The 21,005-nt window shown below is 41.0% G+C and overlaps 1 protein-coding gene and 1 pseudogene across 8 annotated transcripts in view; both read right to left on the bottom strand.

Annotated features, from left to right (window-relative positions):
* Window positions 1-21,005, bottom strand: part of dlg2 (discs, large homolog 2 (Drosophila)) — a 941,559-nt gene that overhangs the window by 898,429 nt on the left and 22,125 nt on the right. For all 8 annotated transcript variants that reach the window (XM_080197062.1, XM_080197064.1, XM_080197065.1 and 5 more), the window contains exon 2: window positions 5,091-5,222. In XM_080197062.1, coding sequence (XP_080053188.1) covers window positions 5,091-5,222 — 132 coding nt within the window. The remainder of the gene's footprint in view (window positions 1-5,090; window positions 5,223-21,005) is intronic.
* LOC145349467 (leucine-rich repeat-containing protein 51-like) lies at window positions 18,493-19,248 on the bottom strand (annotated as a pseudogene).

Here is a 21,005-nt window from a genome sequence, read left to right as displayed (position 1 = left end):
TTATGATATAAATCCCTTATCATCTAATCTTTCTGTTTAAATTCCATTAATTTTTCAGAACTAAACACCTCTGCCTGATCCTCTACCTGCTTAGGTTTTTCCTTTACCATCTCATCAAATGGAGTGTGTCAGCTAACTAGACCTCAACTCCTTCATCTTTCTCTTTCCTCCCTTCCTGTTTTAACTTATGGCTGTGGGATTTGTCACCATACAGTCTGGAAAACTTCCAAGGTATCTTTCTTTGAACTCCTCAGTTCCCTGATTTTCTTCTGGCTTTTCCACTACAATGGGCATCACTCCCACCTGTGATCCAGCTATATTGTTTCCAAAGATAAGTTGTATTCCTGGAATAGCTAAGTTTTCCATTACTCCCACTATCACTTCCCCAGTCTTGATTGGATTTTCCAGCCTTACTTTATACAGGTGAACACTACTCTCACCATTTATTCCACAGATTACCACTCTCTCGGGCAATATTTCAGAAGAAATGCAAATATTTTCACATCTTATGAGAGACAGACTAACTCCTGTATCTCTCAATATTTTAAACTTATTTACCTACTCTCCCTGCTCTTAGTAAACATTACCCACACAGGTGAAGTCTTCAAAAAGATGGACGCTATCTTACTATCCAGTCCTTGACATAGGCTGTGCACTCTCCTTCAGCGCCTCAACTTTGAGATATCTATCACTGTTTTAACTAATCCCACTGATTTATCACATCCTTTTTTATCCCCCAGTGCCTTTCTTAAACCACCAGACTGTGACTTTGTGTCCCACCTTAACACAGTGAAAACACCTGAGGTCTTTCACCACTTTTCCACCCTCCTTGGTGTCTTTTTGTCACAGGTGGTAAATTGTTCCCAGTCTGATCTACTTTTTGTTTTTCATTGAAGGATTTCCCTCTTTCCCAATTTCTATCCCTCACAGAATGAAATTGCTGTCAGCTGCTAGATTTCAATTTATGCACTAATGTGTATTTTCTGCCATCTCTGCAGCTGTTCTCGCTGTTCCAATTTTGTTCCTCAACACAAGTTCTTATCACTTCTGGAAGTGAGTTTTTAAACTCCAACAGAATAATCTCTCTAATAAGCTCATATGTCTTTTCTATCTTTAATGCTCTCACCTAGCTATCAAAGTTGTTCAGCTTAATCTCAAGTTTGAAAAGATTAAGATGAGTGAATGCAAGCAGGCTTTTTCCACTGAGGCTAGGGAAGAAAGAAACTAGAGGACATGGGAGAAGGGTGAAGGGGGAAAAGTTTAAAGGGAATATTAAGGGGGAGGTTCTTCACACAGAGAGGGGTAGGAGTGTGGAATGAGCTGCCAGATGAAGTGGTGAATGCGGGCTCACTTTTAACATTTCAGAAAAACTTGGATAGGTACATGGACGAGAGGGGTGTGGAGAGATATGGTCCAGGTGCAGGTCAATGGGACTAGGCAGAAAAATGGTTCGGCACAGCCAAGGAGGACCAAAAGGGCCTGTTTCTGTGCTGTAATGTTCTATGTTCTATGTCTGACCTGGTTCCTTCCTTACATTTCTGAACCGTTGTCTGTGTGTTTCTGGTACCAATGCATAAGCACTAAAAACAGCCCTCCTTACTTCTTCATACTTTCCCGACACCTCCTCTGACAATGCTGCAAACACCTCAGCAGTTCTGTCTACTAACTTGGCCTGAATAAACATTACCCATACCTCCTCTGGCCATTTCATCTGTTCAGCCAATTTCTCAAAGGAGATGAAAAAGGCTTCTCATTGAATTTTGGTAATACTTGGACATATTTGTACACATCCCTACCAGCAGTTGGCTACGATGAGCCTGCTCACCGTCACTTCTATCTTGTACATTCACTTCTGTTATTTGAAGTCTTTTTGCTTTCAATTCCAACTTCATCTTCAACTCAAACCATTTTTCCCTTTCTTCTCTTTTTTCCCCTCTCTCTTTCCTCTCTCCTTTTCTAACTCCAACGTTTTAAGTTAGAAGTTAACTCCAACAGTCTCATTTGCAATTTAATTTTTTTCTATCTTCACACTATCTCCATTACAATTTCAGCTTTTCTATTATCCCTGGTTACATCCCATTTTGCTTGCCAATTCTACAATGTCATCTTTTTCTGTCTTTCTAAACTTTCCTGGCAACTTTGGGAACCATCTTCAATTCTCAGAACCTCTTTAGCAATGTAAAGAGCCATTTCCCCACTTCTGATTTAACCCTTTACAGAGGCGGGTGCCCAACTTTACCAAGTTTCTGCGCCCAAACCCGGCGCAATGCAATGGTAAAATCAAGCCCTATGTCTCTTCTCCTAGACTGTTCTACCAACAGTAGAACAGGTTTCTCCCTATCTATCTTTCAAAATTCCAACAAAAACAAAACAGGTTATCAAAACATCAAATTCAAATCCACTGTTCAAATACCTACTTTAAATTGATTGGTCAAAATTCAAAAACAACTTGTCTTCTTGGCAGCATTACTGACTAGGCTAGTGAATACATTGTTTCACTCTATGCTGCCTGTGTACTTGCATCTCTTAACTCTCTGAGCATAGCAAAAAAAATCTTTTTTTAAGCTGACAATTTTACAACTCTTTGCATTTTTACATTTTTTTTATAATTTTACAAACACTTACTTCACAACATAATGACCTCCAAAACCATTCTGAAACCATTCTTTTTAGCGTGTATGATAGGACCTGTTCTCTGCACTATGCACATCATTTACTGGCCACATTTCATATACAAAGATGGTCCATCCCTCTTTTCACTTCATCTTGTATATCATTTATGCATTATTACCATGCATGCTCTATTGTTTCCTGCTCCTTTTTATCATTCCTTCTTGGGATATAGGTATTATTGGCAAGACCAGCCATTTATTGTCCACCCCTATTGGTGGTGGCGGTTGAGTCTTCTTCTTGAATATGGTGAAAGCCCTTTTTAATGGCCCAGTTAGTTAAGAAATGCCAGGATTTTGACACAGTGACAATGATGGAACAGTGCTATATTTCCAAGACAAAATTGTAAGACTTGAAATCAGAGGGGTAAGATTGTGTGGGGCAGTCAGAAGCTTGGAGGTGGCCTTGTCCTCATGCAAAAGACTAGAGCAATGCATGTAAGTAGTCACAACTGTTATTCCCAGACAGATTAAAGGCACGTTACAAATCATTTTTGCACTTATTATTCTAGACAGTAGCAGTTATGGGTTTGGCAGGTGCTACCAAAGTAGTCTTGGCAAGCTGCTGCAGCGCATACTGAAGATAGAATACACTGTAGTCACTGTGCACTGTTGCTGGAGGCAAGACTGCTGACTACCAATCAGGAAGACTACTTTGTCCTGAATGATGATGAGATTGAGTGTCATTGCAGGTCCACCCATCTAGGCAAGTGGAGCATCTTCTATCAGCCTCCTGACCTATGCCTTAGGAGGTGCAAAAAAGTTTGGGAGAATCAGAAAGAGAACAAAAGAGAGATTCTCTCCTCTTGCTTGCATGGATAACTTTCAGCAGTTTTCAGTCAAATTCTGGTGGAAGTCATCCCAAAGCAAACTTTTTTTTAAACTAACTAAATAATGTTTTATTAAAAACATTGTACTCTATTTGAATTGTATGTCAGGTTGGTTCTGTTAGTAGCATTTCACCTCTTGAAGGAGGATGTGGGTTGAAGGCCTTTATAAACTATATTCTCAAGTCAGAATGACTTGGGAGCCCTTTAAAAATGACAACTGAGACAGATTCTGGAACTCCGTACTTTCAGAATGCCTTTTAAAGATGTGCAGTGGTTCAGGTCACAAGCGTGCACCCAAGCCTGGCTGGTTCTATTGCCCGTGACAGATATGTTCTAGTCCTCCACAATTTTCATGGCATTTCCACTTAAAAAAAATGATTGCTGCAGCCCAATAAGTGTGTCAATCACCCAGACCATATTAGGAGGTGAAACTGCAGGCACTTGAAACCTCTATTTTGTCTAAATGAGCATTGTGCAATTAAGAGACGATATCGGGGAACCAGAAAAAATGTCAAATTAAATAATGTTTTCTCTGAGGCTCAGGTGGTTTAGTGACCTAATAAAAAACATAAGTCTTGACTGGGAGTCCAGAAGTTCATTAGCCTGTTGAAATGTAGGATTTATTCCAATTCATAATTTATTTAAACTTTGTACATAGTAATAAGGAATCTTTAACTTTTATTTGTTGAAAACCTTACTGTTTACTGCCCTGCTCACACACAACATGCTATTCTGGAAATTATTTCTACGAATTAAGTTGCCACTCAAAAGTCATGAAAAATCCATGGGAAACTATTAGCATAACAAATTGCCAAATGCCACTTCATTGCAAACTATAAAATTGGGTCACTGTTTTCGGTCAAGAAGAAGTGCAAGCAACCAACTGATTATTTATTATTTAGTACATTGTTAAATATTTTCCAAAGGCACAGATTTCTGTATGGGAAGTTAATGGCTCTCAAAGAAGTTACCCCACACAATTCAGAAGTATTGTGTACATAGAAATTAAATTCAGTAAAATATGTCTGCAGTAAACATTGTCAAAGAGCACAATAATAAAATTAAATGGATATAAAACTATGCATTATTTTAAAGCTAGCTTGTGTCTGCTATCAAATCAGAGTCCTCAGTCTGGCGTCAAAGTAAACTAGCCATATTCCAGAAGAATCTTGGACTTCTAAGTAACCAGACACATGTAATCAGACCTTCCAATTCATTCATCTTTAACATTTTGTCAGGGCACAATCGTAAAAAAAAATTCCCTCGTAATTTCCCTCACAGTTTATGATGTCTGTTTTCTGGTCGATGTCAACATTACCATTAACAACTTTTCCACAGTAACGTAGCAATCAGAATACATACACCATGAATAACTCATTTCAATTCAGGCTTGTTGAAAGGGCCACTTGTTTTTTTATATGGGATACTTTTATCACATTAGATTTACAGCTCTAAACCCTGTTTTCATTGTTTAAAATGTCAACCCATTTCTTAAGCAAACAACACAAGAAGCATGAAAATAATTTTTAAAATAATACCTTTCAGAAGATAAGATTTCTTCTGTACAGTACAAATATCTTCTGAAACATACCTAGTAATGCTTGAAACAAGCCACTTTTGAAGATATTTATAACTCTTTCAACAGCACTTTTAAGTTGCCTTTCCTCTGGTTTCTTCAACTTTGAACAGTAGTCTTCAAGAAGCAGTAAAGCACGCTGGGTGTCTAAAAGGGCAAGAAGAAAAACATTGGAATGCAAAGATAAAAAGGTTTTTAGAATGAATCTGAATCAGAATATCCAAATATTTTTATTGGCTTATTTTAGGACATTATCTTTTCCTGGGTCATTATTTCCATTTTGGCTGCAATTAATAAATGAGACAGCATCCTCCTTCCTATGTTCTATCACAAATCAGGGAACAGCTGAAAAGTGAACCAATATGGAATTCTTTGTGACAGCCAAGTTCCCAATCTTCCCTTGATGATCAACTCAACAACCAAGGCAATTTTTTGTTTGGACATTTCCATATGCAAATTTCAAATAAATTCAAGGATATGCCTGTGAAGTACTGATTATCAAAATAAAACTACTCACGTCTCAAACCGGGAATATGACAGTGGCTTCTTTGTACCTTCCACTAGAATGAAGTGACATCCAAAATTGTCACAATGTTATAAGTGTATTTATAAAACTGTCATCTCAAACAATGGCCAGAATCCTTCCAGCCCACTGCTATGACTTGGAGACAACTTTGGGTGCCTTTCGTACATCATGACTGACCAGTTGCAAGTCTCCGAGGTGCTTTTTTTTTTAAGTGCAATCAACTCTGTGCTGGAAATCAGTGAAAAGCTGATTATCTCATGAAAATTTGAATTTCCATATGATTAGCGGGCCTGGGTTGATATTCTTTCAGCCAGCTGGCTCATAGGGGGTCCTTAGGCCAGCAATCAAGAGGCTGGCGATGGTGAACCAGTGCACATGCACTGAGTTCCACACTGACAGATCGACGCATGCACTGTAGCCTGCTGAGCACTGTGCTGCCAGTCTCTTTGATAGGATAAGGTTCCACCCCCTCACTTTTCAGCATGAATCATTCTAAGGCACTCTGCATTGCACAGAGTGTTGGAGATAAACAACCGAAAAATAATTGAGAAATTCTCCTGTTTTCCCGCCTGTTAGGCACTTAATTTTGTTCTGGGAGAATGCCAGCCAATATCTTCAAACATATGTTACTACCTAAAGTGCATTTCAAATTACATCTGCATAATACAAAACATTAGTCTCCAATCTGCTGCTGAAATGGAATTTTCCATATATTCCTCAAAGATTTCTTAAACTCTTAAAAATAAATGAGTTACCTCAAAACTCAATACTCATAATAATCCATTGACATCTGAAGTCCAAGCTTAGCTATTTATTTTACTACTTTTTGACTTGTTTTTTATGTTTTAGCACAATCCTGAAATATTGACTTTCAGAAAGTAATTTGTGTTTATATAATGCATTTTACAGTCACAGGATGTCCAAATGAAGTACATTGGATCTGTAATTATTGTCACAATGCAGGAAAATGGGAGCCAATTTCCACGCAGCAAGCTCCCACAAAACCAGCACGATAACAATGACAAGTTTTTCTGCTTTTAAGTGATGCTAAAGATATACATATTGACCAGGATATTAGGGATAACTCCTTGGGATCTTCAAAATAGCGTTGTGGGATCTTTTACATCCACCTGTAAGTGCAGGTCTGATCTGACATTTAGTTTGGGTTCCTCCAGGGCCACTTAGCTCCTGACCTCATTACAAGCCTCACAGAACAGCTGAACTCTAGAAGTGAGGTGTGCGTGGCTTCCCTTCTATCAAGGCAACATTTGACTCAGTGTGGCATCAAGGAACCTGGGCAAAACTGGAGATTAATAGGGACAGAAGTTGTTACTGCAAATTTTAGAAGTGCTCTAGTCCCAAACACTGACAACAACGACTTTTAACAAACAATATTTTAGTCACCAGTTGAGCAACTACTCCATGCTTGTCCTCCACCCGCGTTCTGGGGAGAAAGCCCACACTGCCATCACATGACCCTTTTTGTAACCACATCACATGACCAGTCTACATCATCTCCATTTAAGTTGGGACTAGTGGTATTGAGATATAAACATGTGCAGTAACTGTGTATGAAACTTTATATGACATACAGATTTAAAGGGCCAATAATACGTGAACTATTTACAAACGATGAGGCACACATCTAAGTTGTTGCAGCTGGAGAACAGCCAATCATGTTTCATTCCTCGTTTTTCCCCAGGCTCGTGTCTTGGGTGTGGATGACCTAGGCATTCCATTGATGTACAGAGTAGGCGCAGGACTCACTGCATAGGCCTCAGCAGTCTGCACATCCACTAGTGTAGGGGCTTGTGTTGTATGCTGGATGACTGGAATGCTGTGGTATCTGTTGGTGATGGTTCCGATAGCGGTAGGAGGTGACACCTGCTGCATACTTAGTGGGCACCATCTGAGGCTACCATGTAACTGCTCGGTTGCAGGGCATGGTTGTATATCACCGCCAAATTTTCATGGCCGTGTGTGTCGAGGACCTGGCATTTCAGTCTTGGAGCATTTTACTTCTCAAATGCTTTGCATGAGAGTATCATTCATACTGGTTTCAAGTTTGGGCTGCAGCAGAGCTTGGCAGTAGGAATTTTGGTCCTGGTGTGCTTGAAAAAGAATTGTTGTCGGAGGCAGGCCCTATTATGGCAGATTTTGCAGGCTGTGTGTAGCAATGTGCAACCTCTTCTAAGAAGATGCTTAGATGAACATACAGGCAATTTAGGAATTTGACTGTGAATATATGGGGATACTCAAGGTCTCCTGCATGCAAAGTTTCAAAATTCAGTGAAGGCAAATTGGCAAGTGCTGTCTGTCACAAATCAAGCAACGCAGTATGTGGGGATGTTTCTCTTGAGCTTGATAATGACTGTGTCACTCATCATGTCTGGCATGTAGTCACGTTCACTTGAATTGAAGAAGCCTAAATCTTGCTTACTATTCTATGCGAAGGTGTCAGCTGCTGTGAATGACTATGGAGATCTGAGACTCCATAGAAGTGCAGCAGTTTTGTTTGATGCGGCTCGAGTGCATTGCACTGCACTGCACATCTGGAGATGTCCCTTTCCATATTAGTAAATATGGATGTCCAATATTGTGATTCCTTAGCCCTGTATCTGGTCGTTTCCACCCCACGGTGCCCCTGATGAACTTGTTGGGACAGTAAAAAGTCTGACAACACCAGGTTTTAGTCCAACCGATTTATTTGATAATAGACTCACAAGCTTTCGGGGTTAGCCCCTTCGTCAGGTGAATGGAGAGTTCTGGCCTCAGACAGAGCATATAAAGCACAGACAGTTTAATCTCTAAACTGTCTGTGCTTTATACGCTCTGTCTGAGGCCAGAACTCTCCATTCACCTGACGAAGGGGCTAACCCTGAAAGCTTGTGAGTCTATTATCAAATAAATCGGTTGGACTAAAACCTGGTGTTGTCAGACTTTTTACTGTGTTTACGCCAGTCCAACGCTGGCATACCCACATCAGAATTTGTTGGGTACAGCATCTTTGAAGAGAAGCAGGCACTATGAATTGCTGGCTATGCAATATTCATCTATCTTGTACAGTAAGTTCATCTTTGATGGTGAAGAATGTGCAGAACTCATGGGGAAAGCTCCCTTGAGGACTAAAGCCAGCCCCTCAATGTTCTGCAGTTAGCTGAATGTGATGCCAGCCTGTACGGCATCTTTGAGTTCCCGAATTCTATGAGAGAAAAACACCTCTAATGTATGCTGTTAATGCCTTCCTCACAATCTTTCTGGACTGTAGTCATAGAGGTTTACAGCATGGAAACAGGCCCTTGTCCACGCCGCCTTTTTTAACCCCTAAACTAATCCCAATTGCCCACATTTTGCCCATATCCTTCTATATCCATTGTAACTATCTAAATGTTTTTTAAAAGACAAAATTGTACCTGCCTCTACTACTAGCTCTGGCAGCTTTTTCCAGACACTCACCACCCTCTGTGTGAACAAATTGCCCCTCTGGACACTTTCGTATCTCTCCCCCTCACCTTAAACCTATGCCTTCTAGTTTTAGACTCCCCAACCTTCGAGAAAAGATATTGACCATCAATCTGATCTGTGCCCCTCATTATTTTATAGACCTCTATAAAGTCACCCCTCAGCCTCCTATACTCCAGAGAAAAAAGTCCCAGTCTATCCCGCCTCTCCTTATAATTCAATTCATCAAGTCCAGGAACATCCTAGTAAATCTTTTCTGCAGTCTTTCTAGTTTAATAACATCCTTTCGATAATAGGGTGACCAGAATTGCACAAGTATTCCAAGTGTGGCCTTACCAATGTCCTGTACAACTTCAACAAGACATCCCAACTCCTATATTCAATGTTCTGATTGATGAAACGAAGCATGCCAAGTGCCTTTCTCGCCACTCTGTCCACTTATAACTCCACTTTCAAGGAGCTAAGAACGTGTATCCCTAGATCTCTGTTCTGTAACTCTCCCTAATGCCCTACCATTAACTGAGTAAATCCTGTCCTGGTTCAATCTACCAAAATGCATCACCTCGCATTTGTCTAAATTAAACTCCATCTGCCATTCGTCAGTCCACTGGCCCAACTGATCAAGATCCCGTTACAATTAGAGATAGAGATAACTTTCTTCATTGTCATCTCCAAACTTACTAAGCATGCCTCCAATATCCTCATCCAAATCATTACTATAAATGACAAATAACAGTGGGTCCAGCACTGATCCCTGAGGCACACCACTGGTCACAGACCTCCAGTTTGATAAACAATTCTCTACAACCACCTTCTGGCTTCTGTCATCAAGCCAATTTTGTATCCATTTAGATACCTCACCCTGGATCCCGTGAGATTTAATCTTATGCAACAACCTACTATGCGGTACCTTGTCAAAGGCCTTGCTAAAGTCCATGCAGACAACATCAACTGCACCGCCCTCATCTACCTTCTTGGTTACCCCTTCAAAAAAAGTTGTGAGACATGATTTTTCACTCACAAAGCTATGCTGATTGTCATTAAATCAGTCCTTGCTTCTCTAAATGGCTGCAGATCCTGTCTCTCAAAAATACCTTCCAACAATTTACACACCACAGATGTGGGGCTCAGTGACCTGTAGTTCTCAGGCTTTTTCTCTGCAATCCTTTTTAAATAAAGGCACATTGGCCACTCTCCAATCTTCAGGCACCTCACCCAGGACTACTGATTATTCAAATATCTCAGCTAGAGGACTCACAATTTCTTCCCTAGCCTCCCACAATGTCCTGGGGTACACTTCATCAGGTCCCGGGGATTTATCTACCTTGATGCGCTTTAAGACTTCCAACACCATCTTCTCTGTAATATGTACACTCCTCAAGACATCACTATTTATTTCCCCAACTTCCCTAACGTCCATGCTTTTCTCAACAGTAAATACTGATGAGAAATATTCATTTAGATTCTCATTCATCTCTTGTGGATCTGCACATAGATGACCTTGTTGATCCTTAAGAGGCCCTACTCCCTCCCTTGTTACTCTTCTGCCCTTTATGTATTTGCAGAAGCTCTCTGGATTTTCCTTTGCCTTATCTGCCAAAACAATCTCATGTTCCCTTTTTGCCCTCTTGATTCCTCTTAACTCTACTCCTACACCCTCTGTATGCTTCAAGGAATTCACTTGATCCCAGCTGCCTATACATGTCATGTAGTGGGTAGGAAGGCTCTGGAGAGGGCAAATCCTTACCATATTTGAGACTAACACTGTTAACACTGCAACTTTACCATCATGTGTTGCAGTCATGCAGATGCAGTGTGAAGAAGCTCTTGAAATAGTTGAGTGGCTGATGGCCAGTTTTAACAGTTGCAGGATGATTACATATACATGAGATTTCTGACCGGGGGGAGTCCTTTTTCGAATTGTGCACAGTGAGTCTCAGTGTTAGTAAAGGCCCTTGATGCAAAGGTCTGCCATTCTGGATAGAGACTGCACCAAGTCTGTGCAGGGAGGTATGTGCTGATATAAATACAGGGGCTCAAATATCAAAGCATTGTAGCATCAGTGAGGTTGCAAGTGTCTAAGTCTGTTGAAGACAATCAAGTGCTGCTCTTGTCAGCACCATTCAACATCCTGGTGGAAGAGCTAACAAGAAGGTTCAATGACCTCACCATAACAAGGAATGAACTTTTAAAGTTAATTTGTCATACCAAGAAAGCAATGTATAGCGTGTTTATCCAAGGGAAAGTCATCTACATACGATCATCCCCTTGTCTAGATCTGGCTTTACACCATCAGCTGTAAGTGACTCACGTAAGGAACCTGGTTGATCTTGAATCTGCATTTTGCAGGGGTAAGCTTCATCTATATTGTCCTGATTATGTTGAGGACAAAATGAAGACATGCATCATGGTCCTGAATAGTACTACCCTAAACTCGGATGTAATTGATGATGATTTTGCAGAGTTGGCCTGGAAGGGGTTGCTCCATGCACTGCTAGAAGGACTTGTTGTAGTGGAAATTCCACAGGACATACAAAGAAAACAATCTCTGCTACCAGTGACATGTGTGGTAAGTTTAAAGATTCAGCATCAAGTAATACCTGCCAGAACTCTAATTTCACATTCAGGATGCTGAAAAGATTAGCAATTGGCATGTCTTCTACCACATGTTCCACTGTGTTCAAAGGTTGATGAGGCCTGAGCACTACCTTGCCCAAGTGCACTGGATCAATACATATCCTGACCATGCAATCTTTTTTCCTGTGGCTACCACTGCTGAAGCCCATTCTGTGGCCTCATCTATAAGTGTTATGGCACCTATTGTTGTCACCTAATTCAGCTCATTGACTACTTTCCACTTCAAGGCTATTAGTACTCTCATCAGAGCACAAATTGTTCGTGGTACTGCGTCACCTAGTACCTTACAATGACGTCACAGTTGAAGATGTCTTTCCACTCTGTCATCTCTGAGACCTGGTATTGTAAGGCATACACCTCTGGACCAGGTTGTTGAACCCTATTCTAATGGGGTTAGAATTAGAACCCCATTCTAATCCTTGCTGATAGAATACAAGGTCCTATCAGTGACCTTGTATTATGGGCCAACTATATGAAACTTGAAACTGACCTATGTGCAGTGAAGAGTGACCACATCTTCAGTGAAGATGGTTTGCCGCACCACCATAAGCCACAAGGTCTACCTGGGTACTGGGGTCCAGTGCTACACGTGGATCTAGTTCCCATAGCATATGGCTACACGCTACACTACACTTTGCTCCAGTGTCAATCCTTATCTTCAGTCTTGTATTGCTGGAAATCATGTCGAAGGTGGTTAAGATCTCACCTGTGATGTCACCATCACTTCTGTGATGGAGTTTGACACCCTTGACCGTAGAGTATTGTTGGAGGCTCAATTAACTTGCTGAGCTCTGTTTTGTTCATCTTGCTAATGCTTCTACCCTTGGACGTCTAACTGGCCATAATGTGGCTGGTGGCAGAGGAAGACTGCTATGGTTTTGATTTACAGCATTTTGTGAAGTGATCCCACTTGCCTTATTTATTACAGCACTTATTATACTTGAAACTTACTGTTCTAAGGGTAAAGGTCACCACAGTTGAGACAGGATGGACCCTGTACCATGAAAACCTGTTTCCTACCCAGAACTTCTTTTTTTTGTTGGCTGTTTGAGGTATTAAATCTTTCTTTTGCAGCAGCTGCTTACAGACAAGATTGCTGTGGATTTAGACAAACCCATCAGCAAGGGTGCCAAATGCACATTTCTTCACTAAGATTGTCAAGGATGCTATAAAAAATTGCACTGATTCATCTTTTTGGCTAATGGAATTAAATGTGAGCCTACTGCATATTTTTCTTTAAAACCAGAAGACAAATATTCTCAATTTTTTTAAAGAATTATTTCAAGGTTCTCTTTCATTTGGAAAATAAACAACTCAAACTTCTTAATGGCCTCAGTGCCCACTAGTTTAGTATGGTGCACGATTCTACCCATTTTAATTTGTCAGATATTGCAGCAACACAATAAATATATTGTACTACTCCTCAAACTTTTCCCAACTGTCCGTAATGTTCTCAATGAAGAGAAGTAGGTAAATGTGGAGAAGTGCTTGTGCCATATTGTCAACTTCTGACACCATGGAGAAATGCTGCATTCCCAAACATTAACAAGAACAACAACAAACCACATCTTATTCAGCAGCTATTCCATGCTTGTGTTCTGCCCACCTTCCAAGGAGAATGAACGCACACAAAGTTGATATCTAGCTGAACGCTTGTGTGTGAGAGAGAGTGTGAGAGAGAGTGTGAGAGAGAGTGTGAGAGAGAGTGTGAGAGAGAGTGTGAGAGAGAGTGTGAGAGAGAGTGTGAGAGAGAGTGTGAGAGAGAGTGTGAGAGAGAGTGTGAGAGAGAGATGGATCACTGGAACAATACACTCAACACCACTACCTTGGCCCTCTGTCCTGGCAAACATTCATTCACATATCTGCCAACTTGAACAACTCACAAAATGATAGAAAAAGATTGCAATTTTCCCTGCACCTGCCATTTCATGCTGACTTATTAAGCCCACCCAAGGTACAACTCCCAAGAAATTTGATCTGAAAAAACCCTCCCATACAGGATTTTAATACAAACTCCACCTGGGCAAATGAATGGGAATCACTGGGCACAATAAGTACCTGGTCTCAAACCCAACCCAACGGCTGCCTGATTTCAACCTTCCAAGGAGAGCAGTCCAATCTCAACAGGCTCAGGACTGGCCATGGCTTGGCCAACCTCCACACATGGGACATTTGTGCCAGACCTCCTTTTGTGCCTATAGGAGAGAGCAAGTTATGCAACACATCATAGAAGTATCCAATCCACAGACTCATCTGAGGCCTATCCACATTCAAAATAGCAGGGCCAGAATAAACTGCTTGGTTTAAGGACTTTGCATTCAGTAAATAAATTAAAAATCCCCCACGATCAACAACTGAGAGCTACATTGACTAGAAATTTACTGTTTAAATATTGTGACCAAAGCAGCAGGTCAGAGGCTGGGAATTCTACAGTCAGTAACTCAGCCTCTGACTCCCAAAATCTGTCGATTATGTACAAGGTACAATTCAGGAATGAGATGGAACACTCCCATCTTGTCTGGATGAGTGCAGTTCCAACAACACTGGAGAAACACAATGTCATCCAGAATGAAGCAGCCTACTTGATTGGTACCCCTTCCACAAATGTTCACTCTCTCTTCCACAGATGAACAGTGACAGGAGTATACACAATCTAAAAGATGCACTGCAGTAATTCACCAAGGCTTTTTCAATAGCACCTTCCAAATCCACGATCTCTGCCACCTCAAAGGACAAGGGCAGCAGATGCACAGGAAAGCCACCACCTGCAAGTTTCCCTCCAAGTCACACACCATTCCAACTTGAAACTGTGATCACAGTTGCTTTGTGGTTGCTGAGTCAAGATTCCAAACAGCACTGTGGGTGTATCTACATTACAAAGACTGCAGTGGTTCAAGATGCCAGCTCAACCATCTGCTCAAGGGCAATTAGGGACATTTAATAATGCTGGTTTAGCCAGCAACATCCACATCCCATAACAAAAATTCAAAAAAGATGGGCTTTGGTATACTCTCTCATCTGTAAAATAGTGTTTCAACTGAGGTATTTTGTGCTCAAATCTCTGCAATGGTGACTCAAACCCAAAACCCTTCTGATTCAGAAGGGAGAGTGCTCTAGCCATAGCTAATGCTAGGCAGGCCTTAGGCCTCCACCTATATTTCCCCCTAAATTTCACATTAGCCACAAACTGAACAACAGCAATCATTTCACAATAACTTCCTGCAAAAAAAAAACAAGTTGGCAAATAAGGGATTAGAGAAATACTGCAAGGAACAGTCACATTTTAGGTATTAACTTGAATTATTCAGTACTCTCAATAAATAAGGCAGTCCTAGACTATATACTACAAAACCAGCTTACTAATAATAAAACAGAGCTCAGCACTAGTGAAGCAATTGTCAGCTGATTTGCTGGATGGGTCTTAGTTAATGCTTCATTGGTGAAAAGGCTGATCTCTGATCTAAAGTCACCCCAGTTTTAACAGCCTCTCACTTCAAGTCCTGCCCACTCCTTCCAATGCTGAATGCTGTTAACTTCAATCTCAGATTTTGGAAGGGTGAAACGAAGTTCATTTTGGTATGAAAGACAACATTCACAAGTATTTGGTACATTTGGTGGATAAGTCACAATGATAGTACAATGTGCCTTGCAGCAAAAGGGTGAAAGCACAGAAAACATCCTGTGCCAGCCATCTACTGAAGCTGACAAACTACCTAGACAGCTTGGATCCTCCTTGCCTCTGGGATTGTGCAAAAGCAGGAAGGAGTAGCATAGCCGCATGCACTGCTCCTCCCCATAATCAAATTCCTTAGAATAAGTTTAATTGTAAAATATGACCTACAGGCATACAAGCAATATCTATAAAGATAGGAAGCAGGCAAAGCAAAAAGTGCATTCACACGAAGTCACAGGCCTCAATGTCGGCGACCCTTAGATAACGTCAGTCACTAGTTATACCCTGAAGCAGTACCATGATGATCCAGGCGCTCTATTTAAGGATGCACAGTTTCCTGGTTTTACTGACGGATCCAAAAAAAAGACCAAAGCACTGCCATTTTCATGCATTAATGCCTAGCATGCTATACCCAAGTGAGATTCAAAGCAACAGTAGGAAAAAAAAGCTACAGAAAAAGCAAAGACAAACACAAAGTCATCAACCATGACAATAGCTTGCAGGAATGTCCACACCCTACTTGATTGCCAAACTAGGATAGGTCTGCATGCCATTCAATTCTGGTAGTTAGGAAATTTAGATGTTATGATGGAGACATAACTGGTCTTAGTGGGACAAGACCAGAGGAAGGCCAGCTTAAAGAAACGGGAGCAGGATTTAGAGCAGTCTATTTCCTGCACAACACAAAGGCAGGGATAGATTTCACCATCAGGAGAGGGATAACAAACAATGTGGAAAGCTTTCCCAAAACAAATGCCAGATGAACCCATGCTTTTCCATGCAACAACATGGCAGATACACAGCAGTGGAAATGCATTTGCTTGCACAATGAGTAACAGCAGCATGTAAGGAAGAAGTTTATAATGATCTGCACTATCGCCTATGATCAATCCCAAAGACAACAAAATCACAACCTGAAAAGGCTAACATCACGAAACAACTTGCTGGATACGGCCAAAGCTGAGGTCAAACACCTCAGGAGATCCACTATCACTTTAGACCTTGCTACACAACTTGAAATCATTCCACAGTATGAACTTCCTCTGCCAAGTGATGTAGATGATGACTGGAAACAGCTCCACGATGAGATCTTTAAAGCCAAAGCAAAAAAAAACACTGCCCAAACTCAAACTAATGCATGGTTTTCCAAGATTCCTTAGGTGCGAGGCCCTAGTTTATTTAGACGTACTACCAAGCACCTTGTCTTGCACTAAAGTCTGAATCTGAAATATTACTTTTCGGTTCTCCCAAACCTACTGAGCTCCATTTAAGGATGGAAAGTTTTCTATAGGCCTCCGAAAAATTCCGGAGATGTCGAGGAAAGGGTTGGAAAGATGATTCTGGATAGGAGCAAAAGTAACAGGGTAGTGGTTATGGGAGAAAATGTGCATAGATCCCCGAAAGTTGGGACCCATGTTGATAGGGTTGTTAGACAGCATATGGTGTGTTAGCTTTTATTGGTAGAGGGACTGAGTTTTCGAGCCATGTGGTCACATTGCAGCTGTACAAACTCTGGTGCGGCCGCATTTGGAGTATTGCTTTGAGTTGTGGTCGCTGCATTATAGGATGTGTAAGCATTGGAAAGGGTGCAGAGGAGATTTACCAGGATGTTGCTTGGTATGGTGGGAAGGTCTTATGAGGAAAGGCTGAGGGACTTGAGGCTATTTCCGTTAGAGAGAAGGTCAAGAGGTGACTTAGAGGCATATATGAAGATCAGGAGAATTTAATAGGGTGGACAGTGAGAGCCTTTTTCCTCAGATGGAGATGGCTAGCATGAGGGGACATAGCTTTAAAATTGAGGGGTGATACATATAGGACAGATGTCAGAGGTAGGTTCTTTACTCAGTAAGGGCATGGAATGCACTGTCTGCAATAGTGGTGGACTCGCCAGCATTAAGGGCATTTAAATGGTCATTGGATAAACATATGGATGATATTGAATATTGTAGATTAGATGGGCTTTAGATTTGTTTCACAGGTCAGCACTGCAATCTTCTATGTTCTATGAGCTGCTATGTCCGTCCTACGTTTTGCTTTCAAATTTCAGCATTTGCAGTTTTTTGCTTTGTTTCAAACATTAACTTGACATATCTCAAAACATAACCAGCAGACCTTTTTAAATAGAAAGCAAAAGAAATGTGAATACCATCAATTTGAAACAAAATTAGAAAATATTAAGAACAATCCAAACTGTTCTAATGAAGAGCTCCATATCTGGTTTGTTACTTGTGTATCCCCTACTGATCTGTTGTGTATTTCCACCAATCCCCAAAAGATTGCTTTCCGTCCATCCTTCCTTTCTGGCTCTAACATTTTTTCACTTTGTAAATAGTTCTTTCTCTTGGCAATGTTTATGCACAATTATTTATACATATATTGCAATGTATATTTGGTGAATAATAATTCCAATGAAATAACACTGTGCATCTTACTGCTTTCCAAACTCTTTTCCACTGTGACCCCACTTTGAACCATGAAAATTGCTGTGGCCCTAGAGTGAGAGCTGGGTTGGGTGGGAACAGAGCTGGGCAAGGGGACAAGGTGGTCATGTTCAGTGTGTGAACAAGGGACATTTGAGAGATGGAATGAGGTCGAGCATGGTGGTATGTTTAAACTGCGTGGTTTAAAAATAAACACCCACCTTCTCACGTATATTTCTGCAGCAGCATTCGGACCATAAAAAGTTTGTCTGTTAGGCAATGACCACCACTAAAAGGATATAAAAGTACCTCACAGCCATTACTGCCTTGGAGTTCACACTCCAAAATCTTGTCTTACAATTGTACCACAGATCAGGAAACCCTGGCGTAAGTCATGCATCTGACTGAAAGGTTCACCCTCTCAATAGCTGGAAATTGCAAATTAGCATCAAAAATTATCTGGTACATCTTCAATGTTTAAAACTATATAAACTTTATATTTTAAGGAAAGAAGTTCATTTTCCCCACAACGCATATCTAAAATGTTCTCAAATCTGCTTTTTTTGCTTGTCCTTGTCACTCAACATGACAGGATTTGGGAATTTTACAAATTTTAACTCCCAGGCATAGCATGTACTGTTCCACTCATAAGGCAGGAAATTATATCTACTTCAACCTAGTTATTCTAAAAATAATGCTTTAAAAAGTGGACAAAGCTTTCCACTGATTAACCATGACTCGTAGCAGGGACCTTGTTATCTTTGATCCAGATCCTGTTTTTAGAAAAATAGTTAATTTGAGAAAGTTGCAGAGTTCCTGACTGAGTGGCTCTGCTCCAGCTAGGAATCCGTTACCAATAACATGAGGGTGATAAATCCACCATAATGCAACTTTGGAACAGTCATCATATTTTCTTCTTGAGGCACACTTGCGTTTGGTGAATGACTTCAGATGGCGGCAGTTAAACAATCTTGTTTGGTGATTAAGGTGCAGTTTAGTTACTTTAAGTGTGGGATTACTTAGACCACATAACTCCTTATTCTTTCGTCTACATTTTTGGGTTGCCATTCAATGTCAGGCTCTGTAGGTGGAGCAACGAGGCCAACTTGTCCACCTCAAACAGCTCGCTAATCTGGTTAGTGTGGAGTTTGAGGATTTGCAGTTTGGTGCACTGCAGCAGGATAATGTTGGTAAGGATGTTGGAGGTGAGGTAAGTCCTGAACAAGCAGTCAAGTTCCACAAACAAGGCGACAATCAGCTAGTCCAGTCCTCTCAATTCACACAGCCGGTTGTGGCTTAGATCCAAGGAACAGCTCTTAGCTTGTTTTCTGTACATTGGTTTGGTCAGAGGCCAGTGCAAAGGGTCAGTTTGACACAGTCAGATAATTCAGATTTCTGAAGGAATAATTCCGCAACATTCCTCCTGGAAGTCTGCAATCCAGCTAAGTATATCATCTAGAGATACCTTCCTGTTATAAAGTGGAGGTTGATTCTCCCCCCCACAAGAACTAACACTGAAACGCCAAAAAAAAAAGTACCCCACCTTATAATCTGTGAAAAGTGTGTGGGAAATGGTATGGCCTGCTTTTTAGCAACTTCTAGTGGTTAAATACAGAATAAATCCCTGACAGTCACTCTAAAATCAACATGTAACAATTTATTTATCCAACTAATAGTGAACATATTAATTAAACTAATAGCAAACTGAATGAATCCATTCTAACTATTAACTATTCCTAAATAGAACAAGATTCTAATGGTATGCTGTTCCAATAAATACAATTCCCACTCATTAACAAAAATAGAATTTAGTCACTCCCTAAATTACAACCAGGTTGTGTCTCTTCCAGAATACGCCTGGGCCTTATTTGTTGATTCTGCTGTCTGGAACTTCTCGATAGCAAAAGGTACCAACGAGAAAAGATGGTGCGTTCTCTCACACAGATGAAACTACAAGAGCCAGCAATTCTCTCTCTCTCAGAGAAAGCACCAAAGAAGAAAGAAGTTCCAAACAGAAGAAGAATCAACAAAGGAGGCCCAGCATATTCGAGAGTTGAGAGCTATTATCTCAAGCAGGTGGCAGTTGCTCTCTTTTTGTCCCACTGCCCCCTTCTTTTGTATTTGTGACAATACATCAATATTTCCCACAATAGGATTGATCTTCAGTTGTCAAAACCATCAGATGTAAATTGAATAGGTTTTTGATATCTAAGTGCCTGATTCAAATTGATCGGCAAATTCAAAAGCCTGTTGTCTTGGTAAAAATGGCAGCTTGGCCTTTTGATACAAATGTTTTAGTTTGGGCTCCCTATGTACTTACGTTTTTTTAAACTCCAAAAAGCACCACCTTTTAAAGGGACCGTGCAATGCTTTACCCCCTAGCATTTTACAATTTTACCATTCTTACAAACACCAAATTCTGACTTCCTATCTTCCCAGCTACCATTTCACAACATTCCCATTGAGGCCGCAGCTGGAGTACTGTGTGCAGTTTTGGGCGCCGTACTTACGCAAGGATATTTTGGCCTTGGAGGGAGTGCAGAGGAGGTTTACTAGGCTGATGCCGGAGTTGAGGGGGTTGAGTTATGAGGAGAGGCTGAATAAACTAGGCTTGTACTCGTTAGAGTTTAGAAGAATGAGGGGAGATCTCATTGAGACATATAAGATGATGAATGGGATGGATAGGATAGAGGTGGAGAGACTCTTCCCGCTCAGAAAGGATAATAGGACTAGGGGGCACAGCCTCAAGATAAAGGGGGGGCGGTTTAGAACAGAGTTGAGGAGGAACTTCGTCACTCAAAGGGTGGTGAATCTCTGGAATTCTCTGCCCGTTGAAGTGGTGGAGGCTGCCTCGCTAAATATTTTTAAGAAGAGGGTTGATGGGTTTTTGATAAGAGAGGGGATTAAGGGTTATGGGGAGAGGGCGGGAATGTGGAACTGAGCCACGACAGATCAGCCATGATCTTATTGAATGGCGGGGCAGGCTCGAAGGGCCAGATGGCCTACTCCTGCTCCTATTTCTTATGTTCTTATGTTCTTAACCCCATGGCCACTTTTTCTAGACTACCATTCCTATCCAAGTCCCCACCATAGCAGCAGACGCTCACTGCCTCTGTGGCTGCAGACAATTAAATCCCAAAGAAATGCACTAACATCTTTTACACTTCTAAGACAGAGCTCTGGTCAATGGAGATGGTATGTCTGCAAAGACA

Source organism: Carcharhinus amblyrhynchos, chromosome 10 (genome assembly GCF_965287045.1).
Source record: "Carcharhinus amblyrhynchos chromosome 10, sCarAmb.v2.hapA, whole genome shotgun sequence".
Classification (NCBI taxonomy): Eukaryota; Metazoa; Chordata; class Chondrichthyes; order Carcharhiniformes; family Carcharhinidae; genus Carcharhinus; species Carcharhinus amblyrhynchos.
The sequence above is the reverse complement of the archived record's forward strand: the minus strand, read 5'-3'. Positions and strand labels throughout refer to the sequence as shown.